The 17,419-nt window shown below is 48.6% G+C and overlaps 1 protein-coding gene and 1 long non-coding RNA gene across 5 annotated transcripts in view; both read right to left on the bottom strand.

The window, feature by feature from the left end:
- LOC310836565 overlaps positions 1 to 2,605 on the bottom strand; it is a 108,988-nt gene extending 106,383 nt beyond the window's left edge. The window contains exon 1 of the long non-coding RNA XR_014560152.1: positions 2,555 to 2,605. This is a non-coding gene — a long non-coding RNA (uncharacterized lncRNA). The remainder of the gene's footprint in view (positions 1 to 2,554) is intronic.
- A 2,572-nt stretch (positions 2,606 to 5,177) lies between these two features.
- ABCA2 (ATP binding cassette subfamily A member 2) overlaps positions 5,178 to 17,419 on the bottom strand; it is a 105,546-nt gene continuing 93,304 nt past the window's right edge. For 3 of the 4 annotated variants that reach the window (XM_083721543.1, XM_083721545.1, XM_083721544.1), the window contains 9 exons: positions 16,712 to 16,890; positions 14,846 to 14,987; positions 13,986 to 14,120; positions 13,443 to 13,546; positions 13,150 to 13,242; positions 12,416 to 12,518; positions 11,440 to 11,577; positions 9,472 to 9,678; positions 5,178 to 8,338 (listed from right to left, as the gene is read on the bottom strand). In XM_083721543.1, coding sequence (XP_083577669.1) covers positions 8,303 to 8,338; positions 9,472 to 9,678; positions 11,440 to 11,577; positions 12,416 to 12,518; positions 13,150 to 13,242; positions 13,443 to 13,546; positions 13,986 to 14,120; positions 14,846 to 14,987; positions 16,712 to 16,890 — 1,137 coding nt within the window. In that variant the 3' untranslated portion in view covers positions 5,178 to 8,302. The remainder of the gene's footprint in view (positions 8,339 to 9,471; positions 9,679 to 11,439; positions 11,578 to 12,415; positions 12,519 to 13,149; positions 13,243 to 13,442; positions 13,547 to 13,985; positions 14,121 to 14,845; positions 14,988 to 16,711; positions 16,891 to 17,419) is intronic. The other variant, XR_014560085.1, reaches the window with a different exon arrangement.

Here is a 17,419-nt window from a genome sequence, read left to right as displayed (position 1 = left end):
TAAGCTGCTTTGGACTACTACTACTACTGCTAATAATAATAATAATTTATATTTATACCCCACCCTCCCCGGGCTCAGCAGGGCTCAGGGCAGCTAATACCAATAAAATCACAGTAAAAACATAATGGGGGGGGGGGTAGAAAAAAAGAATTTAAAATACAGGTTAAAATGCAATTTAAAATGCAGCCTCATTTTAAAAGTAGCCAGTAAATCAAGACCATAAGGGGAGGGAAACATAAGGGTCAGACTGAGTCCAAACCAAAGGCCAGGCGGAACAGCTCTGTCTTGCAAGCCCTGTGGAAAGATGTCAAGTCCCGCAGGGCCCTGGTCTCCTGTGGCAGAGCGTTCCACCAAGTCAGGGCCAGTACTGAAAAGGCCCTGGCCCTAGTTGAGACCAATCTAACCAATTTGCAACCTGGGACCTCCAAAATGTTGTCATTTGCAATGACAATGCAATGTACATTGTTCTACAAAACACAATGTAGACGGACAGTAGTACTGAAAATAAATATGTGATTTTGAAGGAGCCTCAGACTTTATTGGCACATCTAGTGAAATATATATTCAAGAGTAAGTCCCACTGAAGGCCATTGAATGGGCCTTAGTCATGGCTTATCTCAGTCCCATGGGGGGTACTGGGACCTTGACTAACTGGGGTGGCTTTTTCAGAGAATCTGCCTTTCTCCCTTCTCTCTTGCTGTCTATCACAGCATCCACTTGCATGTACCGGTATGTTACCGTCTCTAAGTTGTCCAAAGATTTCATCCATTCCCTGGCTATAAATCCTTACCTTCTCAGCTGGCTTCTCTCTGCTTCATGGGACAATGAAGCAGATCAGGAGAGCATCTAGATGGCACAATTTCCTACCTGCCATGTTGATAGGAATGCTGACGCAAAAACCACATTTATCTAATCTGAGAGCACACCTTGCACTACTTACTGAACGATGTCCGGTAAGAAGTAAGCAACGGAATAGTGATGGTGCAAAGTTGTTTCCTGCTGTCTCTACGGTAACCCTGCAGAATGTGAGGAAGGTGCGAGGAGAATATTAGAATCAGAATCAGATGATGTCATCATGGAAGGTGGAAGAGCAGCCCGGGGATGAGAAAAGGGTGATCAGTTCACCCTTCCTGGTTGACCATTCATCTTCACAAATGCTCCCTACACATTTTTAAAGTCACCTGAATTTTCCTTTGGAGTTTGTTACTATCTTCCATGGAGATGGTGTTGGAGAAAGAGAATTGCACTCTGGAGATGGCCAGCTGAGAGGAAGTTGTAGGAAGTACTCAAACCGTACGGTTCCTGCCTTTGTAACTTTTTCAGCTGACCCAGATCAAATGACCAGTCTAATGGAATCAATCATGCCCACCCAAAGCCCACTTGGGTAGACCATAAGCCATGGTCTTTTGACTTGTGAAGAGTGGAGGCTGCAGGTAAGGGAGCCCCATCCCACCCCCAGATCAAGGGGACCCTCAAGCATAGACAGTAACTACTGTCCCCTCTCAGGACCCGGCTTGGAAAATAGATGGTGGGTGATGGGAGACAGACTGCCTTACAGTAGGGGTAGGCAACCTGAGGCCCGGGGGCTGGATGCGGCCCACTCGCCTTCTCAATCTGGCCCGTGGACAGTCCGGGAATCAGTGTGTTTTGATATGAGTAGAATGTGTCCTTTTACTCAAAATGCATCTCTGGGTAATTGGTGGGGCCTGCCTGGGTTTTTACATGAGTAGAATGTGTCCTTTTACTTAAAATGCACCTCTGGGTTATTTGTGGGGCATAGGAATCCGTTCATTATTTTTTTCAAAATATTGTCCGGCCCCCCACATGGTCTGAGGGACAGTGGACCGGCCCACGGCTGAAAAAGGTTGCTGACCCTGCACCACTTCCCCACCACGACCACCAAAAAACCAACAACTCAGGGGCTGCTGTTGTAAATAAAAATATGCCCTTTTCCCTTATGGGGTATCCAAGAGCCCATATAGAGTCCTTACATAGGTTCCCTATTGGTAGGAGAAAATAACAGAGGCCAACCAGAGAATATTGAGAAGCAAAGCAGCTAGTAAGCTTGATCTTTATTGATCTGTTGCAACAGGGTCCTTACTCACAAGCAGGAAAGAGGAGGAACCCAGAACAATGGCCTGCAAGGCCTTATAAAGACTATTGAAATTGCCACCCTGTAGATCAAGACCACCCCCAGAAACATTATGCATATATCACAGAAGGGGTGTAACCTAAGACCACCCCTCAGATACATCCCACCTACATCACAGAAATTTAAATGTTGTTTTTCTCTTGTCCTTGTTTATTTCCTGTCTGGCAGGTTACTTGATTGGATTTCCTGGGGAGCCTGGCCATTCTTTTGTAGTGGTAAAATACTTATTTCCTGGGCCAGGTCACAGGCTCACACCTTGTATCTTAAATGTGTCCTTAAGACAGGATTTGTGAGGAAAGAGACAATGGGGAGACTTTTCCATTTTGACCATGCAGAGAAACATTTGCTCAGTTTAGGAATCAAAATGGTTCCAGGTTGGCTTTCCTGTGCTGATCTATGTACGTGTGGTTATGAACATTGCCATATATCTAAGACCATAAAATTCCTATCACACTGCCCAGGGTCATGAAGAAAGGAGATAGAAGCCTCGGAGGAAGGGGAAACATGGCAGTTGAGGTCAAGGTGACAGCTGCCCCTGTGCAGCATTAGTGTCCAGAACGTGTAGTATTTATTTATTTAAAGTGTCCCCGGATTCATTGAAAAAAACCTGGTAACCTTAACCTACAATTGTTAGAATTGTCTGTGGGGTTTTAAAGAAGTCATTATTACCCCCCCCCCCACACACATTGTGAGGAGCTCAACCTGCCTCCCTTTTCTGCCAACATTAGGGACAGGCCTCTTGAGCAGGGAGGAAGAAGCCTGGCTTTAGAAAGCCACTTCTGAGATCACACAGGAGGTGGGGTTGCGGGCTTCACTGCCTCTCCCCACTCTCGTGGGGCTGGCTCCAGAGGGAATCCCCAGCCGCATCATTACCCTGGGCCAACCAATCAGCTGGCTCCAGGGGCGTGGCCTCAGCTATTTAGGACAGCCGCAGCCGAGGCTCCTCTTCTTTTCCTCGCTGCAACTGATCCGGCTTTCCCTCCCGTCCCACCCTCTTTAGGCTAGGTTCTCTGACGTTGCTATGAACTCCGGTTTGTCGCCGTCAAGGGGCCTGGTAGGAATTTTCCCAAATGGCAGGTTGGCACCAGCCATTTGGTTTTCGCCTACCTCGTAGCAAACCGTCACAACTCTTCGGTATTGGCGGTTAGGCATTGATGGGGGGGGTACTGTCCTATTGTTATGCAAATGAAGGGGAGGAGCTCCATCACCTTCCCCAAACTAGAGGAGTCCGGTAAAGGAATCCGGGGGGCGTGGCCCTGTCCGAAGCCTAAGGAGGTGTGGGCCCACGGCACGCCCCCACGCCTCAGCAGGACTCCTCCCTCTGGTGATTAACCCTTCCGGCTTACAAGCCGGTTAGTAGTTAGGACCAATGCCTAAGCCAATACCGCTCAATTCCTGTAATCAATAAAGTTGTGGCCTCATTTGACCCATTAACCTGAATTCTTGTCTCCTGTGTCTTTATTTCCTCGGGGGGAGGAAGGAACTCGCCATGCAAACAGTTCCTCACTAGGGTCATAGAGCAGGGGTCGGCAAGGTTTACCTCGCCTGGGCTGGTTCACTCCCGCAGAGATCACTCCGTGGCCTGGATCACGTCTGTGCATGTGCAGATGCAATTTCTGGCGCTGTGGAAGCAAGTCCCTGCTCCGTCGGTATAGCGCAATGCATGGGGACTCATCGAGTGGGCAGCTTGGTTTTGGGGGTGGCTTGTGGGCTGTTTAAACGACCCCCGTGGGCCGCTTGTAGTTGCCAGCCCGTCATAGAGCCTGTTCTGCTGACTAGCAACACACCCCCAGCCCTGTTTAGGGAAGCTTTTAATATTTGTTGCATTACTGTATTTTAATATTTTGTTGGAAGCCACCCAGAGTGGCTGGGGAAGCCCAGTCAGATGGGCGGGGTATAAATAATAAATTTATTATTATTATTATTATTATTATTATTATTATTATTATTATCATCATCATCATCTGTCCCTCTGCCTGGACAGCAGAGCACAGCTAGGTCAGGGAGGGAGCCAGCCAGCCTTTATAGACAGGTGAGAAAGGGGCTCCTTCTATAGGAGAGGAAGGCAGCTCAGTGTGTAGCCTCTCTTGCGGACCTTTCTACGCCAAATGTAGCTGTTTAAATTGCTTTTGAGCAGGCAAACATTTCAGTGATTATTTTGCACTGGCATACAGTGGTACCTCTGGTTACCAACGCTTCTGGTTATGAGCTCCGCTAATCCAGAAGTAGCTGCTCCTGGTTGCGAGCTTTGCCCCAGGATGCAAACGGAAGTAATGTGTGGAAGGTGTGCACGCAGCGGGAGGCCCTATTAGTGAAAGCGTGTCTCAGAATAAGAACAGTTTCTGCTTAAGACCCGACCTCCAGAACGAATTAAGTTCGCAACCAGAGGTACCACTGTATATCTTGATCACCAAGTTGATATTTTATGAGTTGATGGTGTGTGTGTTTGTCTCTGTGTTTTTCACCCCAAATTGCAGTGTATCATGGGAAACACTGGGACCTCTTTCTCCCCACCCAGCATGCTACTCAAATGATAAAAGCACTGATTTCAGTGCAACCTCTGCACTGTGCTGAAATGAAGAGAGAATGGAAAAAACTTAAGTAGGGTCATGTGTGCGTTTGTATGTGAGGGAGAGAGAGAATGTGCTTCAGTTCTGGTACCAACAAAAAATTGCTGGGCTAAATGTGTGCTTGGAGGCAACGTGCCCTGCAACTGTCTACCTTTCTGAGCCACTATATCTTACCGAATTGTTGTTGTTATTATTTATTAAATTTGTTTACCACCTTTCATGCGACAATTCCAGGGAGCTTGACAACAGAAAAATATGGAATGAAGATACAAAATACATAATGAAACAAAAACAACCCAACCCCCCCCCCCATTTAAAAAGCCGTAGAATGTTAATTAATCAGCTGAATGCCAGTTCCAGCTGGCAGACTTCAAGGGTTCTCATGAGACGCAAAGCATATTCCTGCCAGCCTAAAACATGCCAATCCCTGCTATAAAGAACACATCAACCACCAGTTGGTTATTATATTTTTATTAAAACAAACATTATATTCACATTTTGTTTGTCTGGTTTGTTGGGTTTTTTTGTTTTTTGCTTGCAATATACAGGCTCTTGAAGGGCCCTCGCCAACAGCCAGTTCTTCCCATGCAAACCAATTGAAGGGAAGGACTCCAGCCCGGTGAGGCACAGTACATGAAGAGGTGGCACATGTCAAGGGGCTGGGGGAGACTTGAAAGAGAAGATAGCCCAGAGTGTTAAGGCAGAGCACCGGAGAGCAAGAATCACAGGAGCGCAGACCCACCCAGGGCAGGATCCGGAGGAGTCTCTCAGTTCGCCCGCTCCTCGTGGATGTGGGTGAAAGTCTCACGTTTTGCTCCAGACTTCCAAGGTGCATTCTTGGCAGAGCTCAAAAACAGAAGTTTCCTGCGATCAGGTTGTTAACCAAAAGCTGCCTGAGCTGTAGCAGCTGAAACTACTCAGGTTTTGGGAACCTGCAATAAAAGCCCCACTCCCCAACTCTCATGCATGCAGTTGTTCCCTTTCTTTGGATCTTCCTTCCCTCCTTAACCTAGCCAAGATTGTGTACACACACACACACACACACACACACACACACACACACTTCCACAAAACCCTAACACAAATAAATAAAAACCTTGCACTTGCTCAACATACGCTAAAAATAAATTATAAAAATCAAAGCCTCCAGATTTTTCAAAACGCAGTTTGTAAATCAACACATCCCGTGTGTCAAGTGGCTCAATTTGGCAAATTCTGCTCAGCTGCTTGGGGCTGGGCCTGGGGTGCAGGATAAGAAGCTGCCTTAAACCAGATCCAACTGTCCATCCATCTTCTCCAGTATTGTCTACCAGACAAAAATGAAAGGACAGTGAGATGAGACAGATGCACGTGAATAATGAGTAAGGAACCAGCAAGCTGTCAGGTACCAAAGGATGGCCATCAGCATCCAACCAGAAAGATATAGTGTGTGTGTGTGCGCGTGTGTAAGAGAGTAAAGACTCAGCGGGCAGCATTTGGGGGAGGAAATGAAGTGCCTTTATAGTAAAGTCAGTATAGCCCAGTGTGCTCTATTCCAGTGCTCGCCTAAACTATTAATAAGAGTTTTACAGGAAGGTGTCTTATGCCATGTTATCCCTCTAGCCTAGTATTTACTCTGACCTGAAGCCCTTCAGGGTTTCAGGAACAGATGGAGCTTTCCCATCCCCTGATGTTACCTGAACCTATTTATATATATCACTCTAGAGATTTTGCCAAGGCGTCGTCTACCTGTCTTTTTTTGCTAAGGCACCTACATATTAAAAAGACTTACCAGGTGAATTGCCAGCTGTAATAAGAGACTTTTCAGTGTTGGCCCCAGAGCAGTGGAACTCTGCCCCTTTGGGGATGCAGCAGGCCTCATTCCTTGCCATGTTCAAGAGGGCTTTGAAGCCCACTTTCAGTCTTCAAAGTCCACTGAAACATGGCAAGGGATGAGGTGGAAAATATTCCCTGCATAATTTGCTATTTCAACTCTCTTTGGTATGGTCAACCGCTTTTCCAAGCCAAAATTTTAATTAAAGGGAACCTTGCACTCCCTCTGTAGGGAGGGTGCGGTGATGGTTCACTGGGCATGAAGAATTCACGGAGGAGACAGGAGACAATAGCTATGAGACATGGCGGCTCAACCAAGCACCCATGGTTGGGGCAGTCTATTTAAAATGTGTCCTTGCCTGTGAACTTTCCAGGGGCATCAGGCCAGAAATGATTGACTACAAGAAGCTGGCCAAGATAAAAAGGCCCACACTACCAGAGAGCTGGTGTGTGTGTGTGTGTGTGTGTGTGTGTGTGTGTGTGTGTGTGTCAGTCATTGGTTACTCAGAGAATATGCAGCACTCAGCTGGCTGGACTGCAATCCTTCAAAGGCAAACTCCAACTGATAAGTCATGACTGTGAGAGAGGTCAGACCTGGGAGGACAGCCAGCAGCAACTCTTCCTAAACTTGCTGGTCCAACACTTCCCTGCATTCTGTGCTCTATTGCCACAATGAGTGTGTAGCTCAGGTTCAGCTCAAGAGTACGTTCACTAGAGGACTCCCCAAGACAAAACTGCAGGCAGAGGGGCGTTTCCAGCGAAGGACCCAGGGCCCAAGTTCAGCTGAGATGAAGCCCTCTTTCCGCATCCCCAGCACTCAACTATGCAAAGCTCCACACTGGAGGTTTCTGCCTTTGAAAGCTTTAGGTGGTTCTCAGCCAGGAGGAGTAGCATTAGTTGGGTGCTTCGGGCGGGTGGGTGTTGTAGAGAGCAGCACGGAAGGATCATTCATTTTGTAAAAAACCCAGAAGAATCCAAGCCTAAGTTAGAGTGAGCAGAGACAGAGGGAGTGTGTGATCCTGTGCACACACGCCCTTGATTCAACAGCATTTGCCAGCTCTGTAAGAAGCAAGTGGTGCCACCAATCTCTTTTTATGTCCCACGTTAAGTGACAAAGTAAGAAAGAGGGGGAAGGAGGGTCTTCCCTACAAATAAGCCCTGCGAGAAAGCAGCCCTCACAGTCCACCCAAACAGCCCTCATATTTGGAGTGCCATTCTGATGAATGAAGCTTCTCCCCTCAACAGCTAGCCCTCTTCGAAAAACATCCTCCAGAGATCCCAGAGGCAAGTTGTTTAATTAGCTGGCTGCTTCAGAGTCAGGAAATACCCCCCCATTAACGACCCCCCCCCCGCCAAAAACACCACCAGAGTTCTGTCCCAATTGACAACTTCTGGGCTCAGGGGGTCTCCATCTCTTCTCCTGCTTCTGGAAAAACGCTCCCTTACGCAAGCCCTCCTGCTCTCCTTGCAGACACAACTCAGGCAGTGTGTCTTCCCACCCCCAACAACTGGGCCAGTTCCTTTTCTGCAGGTCTTGCCAGCCATCAACATGGAACCGCCCAGAGCAAGTTGCCCAGATCAGATGCTTGTGAGGTGGGCCCCCTCACCACCTGCCTCTTGCAGTTGTCAACTACCGCTAGACAGAGGTTCGATGGAGGTTATGGGGGAGGGCCAAGGAAGGTAGATGTCAAGGAGGGGGTGGGGGTGGGGAGGCGGAGTCCATGGTGGTTCCAAAAGCCGAGGGAGGGGGTTGCATCTTCTCCACTCCTCAGCAGAGCGTGTCGGTGTTGAAGGAGAGCTGAGCCTGTGGGAAGATATACAAAAATAGCACAGTATGATTTGGGACATGGCACTTTTCGGACGAACAGGTGCAAAACCCTGGGCTAGAGGGAGGGGGAAAAGAAAAGAAAAAAACACAAGAGGCATCTACAGCTGACAGGTGGCCATTTATCCACCAGATGCTGCAGTCCAACTGTCTTGCCAGGTAAGAATCGCAGGACCAACTGCAGCTGCCACATTCCATAAGAGCTGGCTGCATTAATGCCTTTCTTTAATTCAGTGGCAGGAGAGGATGCCAAGTGTGGTGGAAGATTCAAGGAGGATGGTGGTGCTAGCAGCAGAGACTGCTGCCTCCTCCCCTTCTTCATCTCTCTTCTTCCCTCCTCTCTCCTCCCCTGGGGTGGGGGAGCTGGCGCTGCGTACCATTGAGTAGCACCAGAAAAAAGCATTGAGTAGAGTATAACATAGCATGCTGTCAATATGAAATATGAGAAAAGAGAAAGGCTTATTTGTGTTGATGAGGAGATGAAACTTACTTTATCTCAAATTAGATCTAATATAAATGAGATTACCCAGCCAAAGCAAGCGCTCACACCTCTCACTCAGTCTGTAAAAAAGGTAAAGGGACCCCTGACCATTAGGTCCAGTCATGGCCGACTCTGGGGTTGTGGAGCTCATCTCGCTTTGCTGGCCGAGGGAGCCGGCGTACAGCTTCCAGGTCATGTGGCCAGCATGACTTCTGGCGAACCAGAGCAGCGCACGGAAACGCCGTTTACCTTTTCGCCGGAGTGGTACCTATTGATCTACTTGCACTTTGACGTGCTTTCAAACTGCTAGGTTGGCAGGAGCAGGGACTGAGCAATGGGAGCTCACCCTGTTGCGGGGATTCGAACCACCAATCTTCTGATTGGCAAGTCCTAGGCTCTGTGGTTTAACCCACAGCAGCACCCGTGTCCCTCTCAGTCTGTAGACACCAACAAATTAGGGACTCTCTCATCAGTACCTATACAGGGGGGGGGGAATGCTTAATTTATCGTTTTCCTCTTTCTAATACGTAACTCGAAGTGCAATTCCTTTCTTCTTGCAAGTGTAAACTTCAAATAAGAATAAATGAAAAAGAAAATAGTCTCATGGCTGCCATGAGAGCAGTCCTCTCACCCGCTCCTCTTCAAAGCTGATCAGGCCCTCGTCATCTGTTTCCAAGTCCTCGGGCTCCTCCACCACTAGGGCCCGCAGCTCAGTTGGGGCTGCACGGGGCCGCAGAAGGTTCAGCAAGCGCTGGAGAGGCGATTCCATTGAACAGGCCGGGCTGGTCTCCTGCTGCTCTAGGTTGTCACTCTGCTTCTTAGCGAAGTTCACAAACACCTAGGGATGGGGAGGAGGAGAAGAGCAAAGTGATAGTCTTACTCCATATATATGATTCAGGTAGGTGGCCGTGTTGGTCTGACGCAGTCAGAAAAAATAAACGAATTGTCCAGTAGCACCTTAGAGACCAACTAAGTTTGTTCTGGATATATGAAGAAGTGTGCATGCACACGAAAGCTTATACCCAGAACAAACTTAGTTGGTCTCTAAGATGCTACTGGATAATTTTTAAATCCCCTCCCCATATATGAGACTGCTTTACCCTGTATATGCCCATTCAATCACTTCAATCTGTGCTAGTTACAAGTGACACATAATTCTTGTTCCACACTTGGAAGAAATGGGGCTTTTAGTGAGGCAGCACTCACACTTAGGAACTCTGCGCTTATTGACTTCAGGCAGGTACCTTCACGGTACTCCTTTCAGCACCAGCTAAAAACATTTTTGTTTCCTCCCCAGACACGTAGAATGTTTACATTATCAGTGATATTAATTATTATTTGAATGTTTTAGATAACTGTTTTTACTGATTTTTTTGTTTTGTTTTGCTCTTTTTCTTTGCAAACTGCTTTGATGGTTTTGTTTTGTTTCGTCTTTTACAACAAAGAGGCCAAGGAGTCAATTGCCTGACCCCCACCAAGTTATCTCCAGAATTTTGGATAGAGGTCACCTCCACTCCTGTTCCCCAAAAACCCTTTAACCAGAAATTCCAGGGATGTAAGAAGTGCAAACTGGTCATGGCAGAGAACTCATTGAGATGGGCAACTCAGTGCACTTACTTCTTTGAGAAAGGCAAATTCCATGCTAGCGTATTATTAGCAAAGGGACTAAAAATACAAATGCCTGCATTGCAATGTCCTTATACATACATCTCTGGTGTGCAGCTGGATCACCTGCCCTAAGATGAAAAGATAATGAGTCTGGGCCTGTTTAGCCTAGGGGGAAAAGGGAGAGTACAATTGCAGAAGTCTGCAACATGACGAATGGGACAGAGTGAAGTTTTTCTCCCTCTCTCCTAACAAGAGAACCCAAGCCCCCGCTCTGCATGAAATGGATTGGCAAGGATATTCAGGAGAGACACAACAGCAGACTGACTACATGTCTCAATGAACATGCCCCCCTCCCTCAAATACATGTTTAAATTGGCCACTTTCATTTAAAGAAAACAGCCTTTGGGGACCCTGATCTGGAAAATGGTCCCAGTATGGCTTGGGACCCCATATTAGGCACCTTCTGAAAACCACCTCTCCTCACTCCTGCCTCTAACTGCTATTTGCCTCAAAGGTGCTGCTGTTACTTTTTAAGAAACCAGTTTTTCCATATTATGTCCCACAACACCCCTGGGTTGAGATTGTCACGCAGTGCATAATGGATATATGAAATTTGCTGTCAAGAAGTACGATGTATCACAAGGAGTTGCTTTCTATTGGGACAGCTGTCTGTCCACCTGGCCGTGACTGTCTGGGTCACTGGTCTTCCCCATCCCCTGCCAGCTCAGAAACCATGGACTGAAACTGGACCTTCTGCATGCAAAGCATGCTCTTCCACTGAGAGGTGTGGAAATAGCCAACTGGCTTAGGTGGCTTCATAGAAGAAGTCAATGAAGGAGGCCTTATTGATGGCTATTAAGAATGAGAGCTAAACAGAACCTCCATGGCATAACAACTTAATATCAGCCCCTTGGTTCCCCACAGCCGGGTGCTCTTGATGGCTCCACCTTCAAGAGGTCAGGGAATGGTCCTGAAAGGCTTCTGCACTCACGTTGTCCAGTGTGGTCTGACTGACGGAATAATCCTCAATGCCCAAGATGTCCACCACTTGCTCCATCTTGCTGAAGACCTGAGCCAGCGAGATCTGCTCTGACTTCAGCTGGTACTGCACCTTTGTGTGGTGCCTCTCCTTGGAAAACAGAGACAAAACATCAGCACAGCACCAGAACGGCCTCTCCCTTTTTTGCACCCCACCCCCTTCTAAATCTGTCTCCTGGTGGACTTTAATACCCAGTGCTATGTCCGCATGAGTGAGTAGCTCAGAAGAGTTTGCATGATGCCAAACTCCTCACATTTTTCATCTGGCACCAAGATTGTGTGCAGGGCAGTCAGGTAGGAGCTCTGCTGAATCTCCCTCTGAACGTCATTTCGTTATAGTTCTGTTTTCAATGCCACACAAACTTCTTCAGGCTCTTTTTATGTTCTCTTATTGGCAGTTTAGGTGTAGGGTCGTGGTTCCCAATCTGGGGCACCCCCCCCATAGGGGGCAATTTGATTTTTAAGGGGGGCAATTCGAGAATGAGTTATTAACAGTTAATGGCCTTTTAGGCTTCCTCCAAGTGAATATGAGTTCACTTTTTGAGAAGTAACAATCATATGTCACGAGGGGCGGGGAGGGAATCAGGATTTTAGAGATGCATTGCCAAAAAAAGGTTGGGAAAGGTGTAGGGGAAACTAGGAACTTCCCTTACTGAATTCAGTAGCAGTTATTGGTTGCAAGGTAGCAACTTCCACAGGTGAGGTTGCTTCTTTGCACGTTCAATCAACAAATGTTATTGAATTCATTATCTTGTTATTATTGACCTCCAATAAGTGGACCTCCTAATTTCCCCTATACAGGAACAGAGATATGAAATCCCCCTTTAAAGAAAGCTCTGTCATCTGCTCCCTCCCCCACAGAGGCAGCCAGGGGCCAAGCTTGCAGGAAGCAAGGCCTCTGGGCATTCTCACGCTGGAAGGAGCCTAACCTTGAGGACAGCCTCTGGGAAGTTCCTGTTGAAGAACCGCACTACCTCCTTGACATTCAGGCTGGATTTGGTCCGCACTGTGATCATGTAGCCGTCTCCAAACCTAGAGGAACAGAGGGATCAGGAAACCAATCATGCCACTCTCATTTCTCTCTCTGCACATGCCCCTCGCCAGCAAAAGTTAGCCCTGGTTTCTCACACCTTGGCTTGCAACCATGACACACCTTCACAAGCAATTTTCAAAGTGATGTTTAGTGCAGCTGAAACTTACGGCACCGCTTCCTGTCAGGCCCTGGGGCAAGGCAGGGCCTGATCCAGACCCTTTTCAGATCAGGTACCCATGGAAGCAGGGCCTCCTGGCTAGGCCAGATCCAGCACCCTTGGGAAGCTGCCATGGCCTCCTATGAACAGGACCAGGTGGCAGCCCTCCTTCAATTTTCCAGTGCCCTTCTTCTCTACCTCTGGGGCAGTGTGGGTAGTCATGAGAGTGACTGGTCCCAGCTGCCCCATGCAGCTGAAGACACGGCCTCCACAGGCAGGTAAGCCTGATGGCAGAGGAAGGGGGAGTCGCTTTAGCCAGGACCCCTTCAACTACAGAGCCAGTCCTGTCCTGTGGGATCTGCATCCACAGCCAGCCTCACAGCAACCAGCCCAGTTCTCACGTGGATGAGCAGGGGTTGGAAGAGCGTCTCTGTGATGCACCCTCTGGCGCCCCTTGACCTTTTCCCGCTCACCTGTTCTTTAGGTGCTGGATGCTGCCCAGGCACTTCAGGCGCCCGTTCACCATGATTGCCAAGCGCGTGCAGAGGGCCTCACACTCTTCCATGCTGAGGGAGACAAAGGAGAGGGCCTCAGCACAAATCCAGCCTGGATGGGTAGATCACGCTGGGTCTGAGTCGCCCACATGATCTTCTCCCAATACAGAGTGAGCAGGCAATCACAAGCCCTTACACCAACGAACCATCCATTGCCTCAGTTCAGGCCCCACCTCATGAAGCAGAAAAGGGCACCCCAAGGCCCCGCCAACCTGTGTGATGTCAAAACCACTGAGCGGCCCGTCTTGATGATGTCCAGGATAAGGTTCCACAGGAAACGCCTGGCCTTTGGATCCATGCCAGTGGTTGGTTCATCCTGCCAGGAAAAGGGGGCAAATGGCAGAATTAGCTGCCCACAGGGGCATCCTTAAGCCTTACCGTCATTCGTGTTGGCTCCATGCAAGCCTATTGTCAGTTGCCATGGATTCTGGATATAAATCATCAAGGGAAACCCAATTTAACTTAACACACATTTCCTGCAATTTACACGGTCATCTTTTTTGGTTGGAGACTTGGTTTGGGTTCTTTGCCAGGGTTCTGTTGCTAGGTGCTGCTAGAGGACTATAGGCTTTGAGATATATATATATATATACATACACACACACACACACACACACACACACACACACACACACACACAAAGACACAGCACTAGCACAATAGCGGCACCTAGGGACAGAAAAAAGCATTACACAGTACTGAAGCTGTGGTTGCTCTTGTGTGCCACGCGCCCTAACCCCACCTCCTCTCCTCACCAGGAAAATGAAGGCTGGGTAGCCAATCAGGGCAATGGCTGTAGATAGCTTCCTCTTGTTGCCGCCACTGTAGGTGCTGGCAGGTTTGTTAGCATATTTGGCCAACTCCAGCTTCTTTAGTGCCCACTTCACAACCTGAGAAGGCAAAGAGGAAATTGCTCGTTCACAGCTGGTACCCCCATGAGAAGAGCCCTGCTGGATCAGACCAAAGGTTCACCTAAACCAGCAGCCAGGTGCCTCCAGGCAGCTCCTTCAGCAGGGCAATGAGGCAATGGCCCTCCCAGGCTGCTCCTCCTCAACAACAACTGATGCTAAAAGAGATGCACTGTCTCTGGGCATGGAGGCTTCATTCTTAGCTACCCTAAGAATATCAGAATCATCCTGCAGGATTTGGTGGAAGCACCCACGTGGCCCAGCATCCTTTTTGGCCAGCCATAAGCTTCCTAGGCAAGGCGTGAAGGCTAGTTCCCACCACCCCACACTTCGCCACCAACAACTGATGGTCAGGGCCATGACGACAGCCGTTAGCAAACCTCTCACCCCTTCTGTAAATCCCTCCAACACTCTTCTAAAGCCATCTGCAACAGTGGCTGCCACCACATCTTGTGGCTATGAGTTCCACAAGTTAATTATGCATTGTGCGAAGCGGCAGCAGCTCCTTGTTTGCCCTGAATCTACTGCTGCTCAAAGCTGCAATGCACAGCTTAGCCACTGCCCCAATCATTAGGAGTCCAGGCTGACCAGCAAACCAGCCGCCCGGTAGAGGTCCATGGGAAAGAAGAGGCCAGAGTCATCCCAACCTTCTTCCTCTCCACTACTGCCCCCAGAGGAAGCAGCCCCTCCACAACACGCTTGCTCACCCGCTCCTCATCCTTCCATGGAATGCCGCGCAGTCGGGTGTACAGCTCCAGGTGTTCTTGCGCCGTCAACTCATCAAAGAGTGCATCAAACTGTGGACAGTAGCCCAAGCTCTGCTGCACCTGCAGAATGTCCTTCAAGATGCTACAGAGACAGAGAGGAACAATGGGGCAAAGCAAAGCAGTCAGTTCCTCTGAGGAGCCCCGATGTCAGGAGCGAGCCAGCAGTAAATCGTACCAAGCAAGTGGAGTCAACTCTTTATAAGAAAGACACAGGAGTGTCAGGCCTAATGTGCGTAGGAACTCTTCAGTACGTCTTGCCCTTATGAAGCAGTTGCAGAGACTGAAGTCCCCAGGTTATCTGACACCCCACCTGCATGCCTGTCTTTGCCCCTCCCACTTCATACCTCTTCTGGTTCTGGGAGACCCAGTGGGGAGAGGGCCTTGTTGCAGGACGATGGGGAGACACTTGCACCTAATCTCTGCCTCTTGCCCCCCCTGCTCTCCTGCATCAGCTTCTGATTCTGGGCTTTTCTCTGCCACAGACTCTCTCTGCTCACTAGGCCCTGTTACCTCTTCAGTTTCTGACATCTCCTCCTTTCAGTCTTTTCCCTCTGACCACTCATCATCCTTCCACCACCAATCCCCAGGCTCCGAGCCTTTCCCCCCCGAGAGTTTTTCAGCTGGTTCCTCCCACCATTCCACTGCGCTCAACCAGTCCTTGACACCCAATTATTGCTATCATTTAATGTATATATTTCCCACCTGTCCCCCAAGTTGTTGCTGTTAATGGCGATTATATCCCACCTTCTTCCCTCTAAGGTGGCACAAATTTTATCCTCACAACACCCCCTGTGGGGTAGCCCGAGAGGCAGTGTGACCAGCCCAAGGTCACCCAGTGAGCTTTATAGCTGTGAATTTGAACCCTGATCTTCCAGGCCCTAGTCTGGCACTTTACCCACTTTTAAAACAATGTAATAAAACACAAAGTAATAAAAACAAACTAGTTAAAAACAATCACTAAAATATGCCAGATCATGTTTAGAATTGGCAACTAGTTGTAACTTCATGGGAAGTCAAGTTTGTTTCAACTGACAAAACAGTCTCCCAGATTTTTCTTGTTTTTAATCACTCCAAGAGTGCTGGAATTTGTGAGGGCCCAGCAATAAAAATGCTTGCAATTGCAAGTACAGTCATACCTCGGGTTACAGGCGCTTCAGGTTGTGTGTTTTCGGGTTACGGACGCACCGAAACCCGGAAGTACTGGAACAGGTTACTTCTGGGTTTTGGCGCTCGCGCATGTACAGTAGTGCTAAATCGCGCTTTGCACATAAGCACCGAATCGCAACCCGTGCATGGACAGACATGGCGTTGTGGGTTGCAAACGTGCCTCCCGCACGTTCGTAACTCGAGTGTCCACTGTAAAGGGTTTATCAATACGAGTCTCCCAACCCCTTTAAGTATCCCAAGGTGTCAAAGGGAACGTCATATCCCGTCATTTATTTAATTTCATGCAGGCTATCATTCCAAAACACCTGCATATGATATCCTCCAGAACAGATGCAGGAAGTCTGCCTTAACAGAACTGAAGCTCAGTATTTATTAGTACAAGCTGGGCATATCTTACTTAATCTATCTGGGTGAGATGCAACTGAGAGGCTGCTCTGAGCAAGTTTTTCTTTTCTTTCACCAAGAGCGGTGCTTGTTAACCTCTCGGGAATGTTCACACAAGTGTACATGAATGGGTCAGGCTTGCGCAGAACCAACTGCGACTTTTTGCCTGGCTCTTACAACAGAACAGGTGGCACAGCAACCTTGTGCCAGAAGCAAGTGCCACCTACCCCCCAACCACCTGCCCCATGGACGTACCTGTGTCCATTGATGAAGGCCTCGCCACCAGTTGTGCTCTCGTCCCCTGTGAGCATTTTGAAGGTGGTAGTCTTCCCAGCCCCATTGACACCCAGCAAGCCAAAACACTCTCCTGGGCGGACGCCCACACACAGTCGGTCCACGGCCAGGATGCGTCCAATCTTGCGGGACTTGTATACCTGGAACGTGGTGAAGCAGTGAAGTCACCAGTAAAGGAGTGAAGTCATCAGTCACCTGGTGTACTATTAGTAGGGCTTGTAGCAAACTAGCAAAATGGCCTGTTTTTCCTAGCTGGCAACCATAGGAGGCGAGAGTGCTCTTGACCTCAAATCCTGTTTGCGGGTTTCCCACATGCACCTGGCTGGCTACTGCAAGGTCAGGATGCTGGACTAGATGGGCCATTCTCCTGATCCAGCAGCAGCTCTCCTTCCCCGATTTTGAACTTGTGGAGTCACACAAATTACTATAATCATCATCATCATCAATTTGTATATCTTTAAAGACCTTTAAAGCCCTATGTGGCCTAGGACCCTCATACCTACGGGACCGCCTCTCCTGGTATGCCCCGCAGAGGACCTTAAGATCCACAAATGACAACACTTTGGAGGTCCCAAGTCGCAAGGTGTTTAGGTTGGTCTCAACTAGGGCCAGGGCCTTTTCAGTACTGGCCCCAACTTGATGGAACGCTCTGTCCCAAGAGACCAGGGC

Source organism: Podarcis gaigeae (genome assembly GCF_964106915.1).
Source record: "Podarcis gaigeae genome assembly, chromosome: Z".
NCBI lineage: Eukaryota > Metazoa > Chordata > Lepidosauria > Squamata > Lacertidae > Podarcis > Podarcis gaigeae.
This window is presented reverse-complemented; position numbering and strand designations above follow the sequence as displayed.